Source organism: Galeopterus variegatus, unplaced genomic scaffold, assembly GCF_000696425.1.
Source record: "Galeopterus variegatus unplaced genomic scaffold, G_variegatus-3.0.2 Scaffold684, whole genome shotgun sequence".
Lineage (NCBI taxonomy): Eukaryota > Metazoa > Chordata > Mammalia > Dermoptera > Cynocephalidae > Galeopterus > Galeopterus variegatus.
The window spans coordinates 88,539-95,418 of NW_007726795.1; the positions used below are offsets into that span (position 1 = coordinate 88,539).

Sequence of the window (6,880 nt, forward strand, 5' to 3'; positions counted from 1 at the left end):
GCCCCCGTCGCCACTGCTGCTGCTTTTGCCCCTGCTGCCGCTGTGGCTGGGCCTGGCGGGGCCCGGGGCCGCGGCGGACGGCAGCGAGTCCGCAGCCAGGCCGGGCCGGGGCGGAGCCCGCGCCGTGCGGGTGGAAGTGAAGCTGCAGCGGCAGGACGCTCTGATCCTGGAGGGTGTCAGGATAGGCCACGAAGCCGACCCGGCGCCCCCCCTGGGCGGCCGCCTGCTGCTGGTGAGCGCCGCAGGACCATCTGGCCATCTCGCCTATACCCCCCTCCCAAACCTCCTGTAGACCCTGCACCCAGAACCAGCCTTCATCCTGGACCAAACCCTGACAGCTCAGAGCCCCTCCCCAGGTTGCTCAGGCCTCCAGCATTCAGGCTTCCAAAACCTGAGATCCAGATGCCCTCCCCTCCAAACTCCCAAACCCTGGCCTGGCATCCTCTGTGACCGACCCCGGCTCCCTCTTCCTTCTCCCCCTTCCTCCCCCTGCTCATGGCCCCTTGCACGCAGATGGACATCGTGGATGCCGAGCAGGAAGTGCCCGTAGAAAGCTGGATTGCAGTGGCGTATGTGGGCAGGGAGCAGGCGGCCCAGTTCCACCAGGAGAACCAGGGCAGTGGCCCCCAGGCCTATCCCAAGGCCCTGGTCCAGCAGGTGCAGGGAGTGTATGTGGGGGAGAGGGGCTGGAGGAAAGGGTTTCAAGGCATCTGCTAGAGCCAGCTACCAGATGGGTCCCTAAGGAGCTTCCAGAGAAGCCCTGGGCCTGGGTAGGTCAGGGGACCCCAATTTGGAGAATTGAGTCAGTATGGTGTAGAAGCAGGGAGGGGGGGGGAGGTCAGAGAGAGCTCAGGAAGCTGCACTAGGCTCTGGGTATGGGATGGGGAGTATGGGAAACTGGGAGCGAGTGGGGGACTGGTCCTACAAGGACCAGGGAAGACACAGCATTGTTTGGATCCCACAGAGCATATAAGGGAATGCTGGAGGAATGAGAGTTTTTGCCCTTGACCTCAGGAGCTTATAACTAGTCTGTCTAGAGGAAACACTCACTGCAGAGCCAGGAGCTAATAGCACCTGGGGCTGCAGGTGGTGAGTCAGGTGTGTGGGCAGGGTATGTGTCAACCTCCCGCCTTCTGTCCTGCAGATGCGGCGGGCCCTCTTCCTGGGAGCCTCTGCCCTGCTTCTTCTCATCCTGAACCACAATGTAGTCCGAGAGGTAAACCGGAACAAGCTGTGGGGGTGAGCTCACCAGAGAACAGGGGACCAGGGCCTGCTGACCTCCCTGTTCCCCTGCAGCTGGACATATCACAGCTTCTGCTCAGGCCAGTGATCGTCCTCCATTATTCTTCCAATGTCACCAAGCTGTTGGAGGCACTGCTACAGTGAGTTGGGGTTTGGGCTCTTGAGGACGGGGCCTGGGAGCCTGAATGCTGAGGGCCCCTGGCTCTCCCATGGGGCTCAGAGCTCTCAGGGCCAGGGCCCTATCTGTTAGCCTTAAGACTATACTCTCCCAGGCTGAAAAATGGGTGAGGGGACAGGAAGGAGGCGCCAGGGCTTAGAGCAAGGGGGCAGCTCTGTGGGCAGAGGGGGCTGGCCCCAGCTAGGAAGAAGCCGGATACCTGATTAACAAGCTCCCTGGACTTGCAGGTTTCCCTGGCCTGGCTGGTATGAGAACTAGAAAAACAAATAGCTGGGAAAGGCCTGGGGGCCAAAGCCAAAGGCCTGCAGGAGTGACATTCTGGAGTATACCTTTCCCACAGGGCCGGGGTAGGTGCGTTTGGGCTTTCCTTCCCAAGAGCCCTTCTGTTTGGCCCCTCTGTGACTTTCCTTCCCAGGAGGACCCAGGCTGCAGCCGAGATCACCAGTGGAGAGTCCCTGTCAGCCAATATTGAGTGGAAGCTGACCCTGTGGACCACCTGTGGCCTCTCCAAAGATGGCTACGGAGGATGGCAGGACTTGGTATGCCTGGGAGGCAGTCGTGCCCAGGAGCAGGTAGGTGCCAGCAGATTATACAGGGCCCAGGGAGAGGAGACTCAGGTGGGGCCACACACATGACTTATCTCACAAATTGTGTGACTTCTCCCCACCTCGTGGCAAGGACAGCCTCTCTCAGTCATGGGGCTGTCGTGAGTGTTCAGTGACATGGTACAGGTGGGTGCTCAGTGAGGCACCTGGCCAGAATCATGTGCAGACAGTGTTCACTGCTGATGTCATCACGTTCTGCTCAGTAGCCTTCTTTGGCTCCCCATTGCTTATAGAATAAAGTTCAGGCTGCTTAGCCTGTCTTTTACAGCTCTCCTGGTCACTCATCCTACTTTTCTAGTCTTCTCCCTATGCTCTGCCCACCCTGTGCCATTCACTGGCCTCCACACATGCCCTGGTCTCCTGAAACTGGGCCTTGTCCATGCTTGGCTGTATGTGTAGACACCCTTTTCCTCCATCTCCCTATGTCCCATTTTAGCCAGACCTTCACAGCTCATCCAGGCTGCCTTCTTTGAAAAGCCTCTCTCGCACCCTCAGCTTGAAGTCCCTCTCTCTCTTCTAAATCACAACAGTGCTTTGTCAGGCCTTTCCTAGGGCTCTTAGGAGAGCCATCCTGTATGTGTGGGTAACGTGACTGTCTCCTGACAGCCGGGGCTGTGTTGTGTTTATCTCTGGATTTCCCAATGCTTTGTATCAAGGGGGTTCAAAGGTAATCCATAAGCATTTCTTGAGTCCCTACTCTGTGCAGAGCAGTCACGCCCTGGTTTTCTGGTGTGCAGCCCCCAGCAGGTGTCAGCCAACATAGGCTGTGCAGGGCAGCTTCAAGTCAGGCAGACTCAGGTTCAAATCTTGGCTCCAAAATCTTAGCTGAGTGATCTCAGGACAAGTTTTTAAACTCTGGTCTCATGTTCCTCATTTGTAAAGAGAGACAGTACATTCATGGGCAGCTCACACAGACCCCTGGACAGGGCAGGCATCTGATGAGAGGCCAGGAGGGGGTGCCACAGAAAGGCTAGAGCTAGAGAGGAGCAGGCCAGGAGAGAGCCCACGGGGGCATGGCAGTGGAAATGCACACAGTCTGCAGATTGGTCTGGATGGTCCAGAGGGCAAAGCAGGATGGCCTTGGCCATACTGCTGGCCAGAGTGGGGAGGACCATACAAGTGTTGAATGGCCACGGCAGCTGAGGCATCTGAAGGGAGCTGGGGCAGGTGTCTCAGACCCTCCAGTCCCTGGGAATCCAGACTGCAGCAGTCACACATCAGGAAGGTCTGATGAACCATGCCCTGCTCTAATGGGTAAGCCCAGCCCCGCCCCTCCCTCCTCACCTGGGGCTCCCCAAGGTGTGTTGAGCCTGGGGAGCCTGGGTCTCTGGTCTGCAGCAGAGCTTCAGGCTGGCCACATCCCTGGCCCACCCAGCACTTGCTAGCTGCTCCACAGCAAGGAGCTCTAGAGCAGGCTTGGCCCTGGAGAGCTTACACTGTACTGGCCATTCTGAGTCTTGCCACATGTCAGCCTGGCTCAATATGACATGGGCACAAGAGCAGGGCAGCTCCAGCCCTGGACTCATGGGTGCCCCGTCTGGGAAGCAGATAGGCTGGAGATAAGCTATCACTCTGCTGGGGTGAGCGCTGAGGAGATGGTAGGCACAGGACCCTCCAGGACATAGCAAGGGCACCTGAGCTCAGCCTAGGGCTTGGGGAAAACTTCATGGAACAGGTGCCAGCACCCCATTGCAACTGGCGGGGAGACGGGGGCAGGATGGAGGGGGAGCAGGACTGATTGAGCACCTCCACTCCAAGCAAGATCTCGTACTAACAGCCCCCAACCTCGCCTGAAGTGGTGGCCTCCTTTAACGTCAAATCATTTCTCAGCCCCTCTCCCCCAGCACGGTGGTAGTTGAACTTCAGCATTAGTTGGGGAAGAACGTGATGGCAGAGAGCTACCAGGAATGCAGAAAGCTTTTAAGCTAATGTGTTTATTAGTCATAACACATCTGCAGGCTGTGTGAAATGGCATGCCTGTGTGAGAGAGTGGGCCATGCTTTGCTTACTCTGCCACATCATTTCCTGAGCCAGCTGTGTAGTAGTCAGAGCCTCTAGCAGCCACTTCTGTCCAGGCTGAAAGTTCACACGCCCTCAGTCTCAGGGAGCCAGCCCCCAAGCCCTGTCACTTCTCTCTCCTGGGGTTTCACTTGCCCCTCCCCCATCCCACAACCCTCCCTGCCCTGGCCTTACTCACCCATTTCCCACCCACAGCCAGAGGGATCTCACCTGCAGACCCACCACTGCAGCTCCCCTTCCCTGCAGCATGCACCCCCACTCAGCATCCCATGCTCCTTGCCCCCTCCCATGTCTATGTCCTTCCAGACACAGTTCTCTGTCTTGGAAACTCTCTTCTTCCCCACCCCTTCTCTTGCCTAATGCCTCTTGATACCCTTTGTTCCAGAAGTTCTCCCTGACCACCATGGCTGGCCCCTCGCCTGCCCCCAACCCTCCTCACACCCACTCTAACCATGAGTTTCTTGCTGCTGCCCTTAGTGGTCTGTGAGCTCCCATCAGTGGGAGGGAACCATATCTGATGTGGTCACCACTGTAGCCCCAGTGCCTCACATAGTCTTTGTGGAATGAATGAATTTGGAAAGGAAACATGACTGAGAGGACACTTTAAAACCAGTGGGGTTGAGGCTGGCTGGGTAGCTCAGTGCGTTAGAGCATAGCCTTGTACCACCAAGGTCAAGGGTTCAGTTCCCTGTACAGGTCAGCCACCCCGCCCCCACCCCCAACCAAGAAGAAAATACATGTAGGCCCTGGCCCTGGGGGGGGCCTCAGAGTTACTGGGGGAACAACACTGACCTTGACTTAACTCCCACCATATGCATTGAGGGAAGAATGTAGGGCAGCCCCAGCATCCTTGACACCTGCTTGCCTCCCCAGAAGCCCCTGCAGCAGCTATGGAATGCCATCCTGCTGGTGGCCATGCTTCTGTGCACAGGCCTTGTGGTCCAGGCCCAGCGGCAGGCATCGCGGCAGAGCCAACAGGAGCCCGGAGGCCAGGTGGGAGCTAGCCCAAGGGAGCCCCAGCGCCCCAGCCTGAGGGCCTGCAGGACTATGCCTGTCCTCTCCCCACAGGTGGACCTGTTTAAGCGCCGTGTGGTGCAGAGACTGGCATCCCTCAAGACCCGGCGCTGCCGTCTGAGCAGGGCGGCACAGGGTCTCCCAGAGCCTGGCATGGAGACCTGCGCCGTGTGTCTGGACTACTTCTGTAATAAGCAGGTTAGTGCCTTGGGCAGAGACCAGCCACTGGCTGACCTGTGATGTCCCCTCCCTCACCCTATTCCCAAGAGATCTTGGAACCACCTCAGCCAGGCCCTTCTCTTTCTAGCCCACACCAGGGCTACAGAAAGCAGAATGGAGAGGGGCGGGCCACGATGTTTCAGGTGAGGGGCACGGGACCAGGCAGGCACCCCACCTGGATTCCTGCCCCTGTGCCCCATGGCCTGAGCCCTTCCTCGCACACCCCTGCAGTGGCTCCGGGTGCTGCCCTGTAAGCACGAGTTTCACCGAGACTGCGTGGACCCCTGGCTGATGCTCCAGCAGACCTGCCCACTGTGCAAGTTCAATGTTTTGGGTGAGTATCAGGGCCGGGGGCCCTCGGCCAACTCCACCTGGTCCCCACCTGATGCCTCCCTCCCTGTTCTTTTTCCTGTTCCCCTGCAGGGAACCGCTATTCAGATGATTAGGTGCTCAAGCTGGGACTCTCCACGTGGGGACAGACCCTTCCCACCTGCAACCCAGCCCTCAGCCTGGGCTCCTGGGACAGGACAGTAGGTCCTGTGAGTGGGAGGAAGGATAGGGACCCCACCGTGTCCACACTGGGAAGGAGGGACCTGCAACCCCAGCTGAGGATACAGGGCCAGGACCAGTCGAGGAAGAGAGGTCGCTTTGGGGCCCTTCTCTGCAATCCTGGGACATCTGAATCTGCCCTCCTCACAGGCAACTCCCAGGACTCTAGTGAAAGAGAATGTGGGGCCAGGGCAGCTGTCCCTAGGGCTCTGGGAGCTCTGTGTGGCCTGTCACAGCATCCCTGGAGGCTGAGGCTGTGGCTGCAGTGTTTGGGTTTTGTGCTTATTTATTGGGGGCTGGCTTGAGGGAGGAGCTGTCTGGCCTTGGGGTACCTGGGCCTGACCATCTTTCAGGATACCTCTTGGTCAATGCCATGGTGTTAAACCCAGAGACTCCTCCACTGTCTGCTGCCTCAGTCCATGGGCATTGGGAGCTGCAAGTCCCACTGCCTGTGCAGCTGGACTCCCTTCCCGGGCTTGGCTGAGACCAGAGGCCTTAAGAACCATCCGGTCCTGTACTTCGTGGTTGGGGCTGTGTCACTGACTGGGATACTTGAAGCCACAGGATCAATGTGGTGCATCTTCCAGGGGCATCCACTTTTCTAAGAGTTGGGGTAGGGAAGGTTTAATAGTGAAATAAACATGGATATATTTTAACATAAGATGTAAAATGTGTGGATATTTTAAAATTTAAAAAAGTTGCCTTGGGTTCTACAGCCTGTGGTAGGTGGAATTCTAAGGTGGCCCCCAAGATCCTCCCACCCCATCGTGAACACGCCTTGTATAGGGATTTTACTCCCATGATTAAGTTATGCTAAATGGCACAGTTGACCGTTAGACAAGGAAGATATCCAAGTGGGCCTGACCTAACCACATGAGTCCATGAAAAGCAGAGTTTTCTCCAGCCAGTGGAAGAGGAGGAAGTCGGAAATTTGAAGCCTGAAGGGGATCCCATGCATAAGAAATTCTGTTGCTGACTTGGAGATGGAGAGCCCACATGCTGAGGAAGGTAGATGGCCTCTAGGAGCTGAGAGTGGCCCCAGCTGACAGCCAGC

General features: G+C 57.5%; 1 protein-coding gene across 1 annotated transcript; it reads left to right on the top strand.

Annotated features, from left to right (window-relative positions):
* Position 1: 1 nt before the first annotated feature.
* RNF215 (ring finger protein 215) lies at positions 2-6,487 on the top strand (the record flags this gene model as incomplete). The annotated part of the gene is made up of 9 exons (XM_008571373.1): positions 2-232; positions 514-657; positions 1,145-1,216; positions 1,297-1,382; positions 1,836-1,992; positions 4,918-5,037; positions 5,113-5,256; positions 5,509-5,611; positions 5,701-6,487. Coding segments are annotated over 9 exons (1,080 nt in total), but the record flags the coding sequence as incomplete, so codon positions are not given.
* Positions 6,488-6,880: the final 393 nt, after the last annotated feature.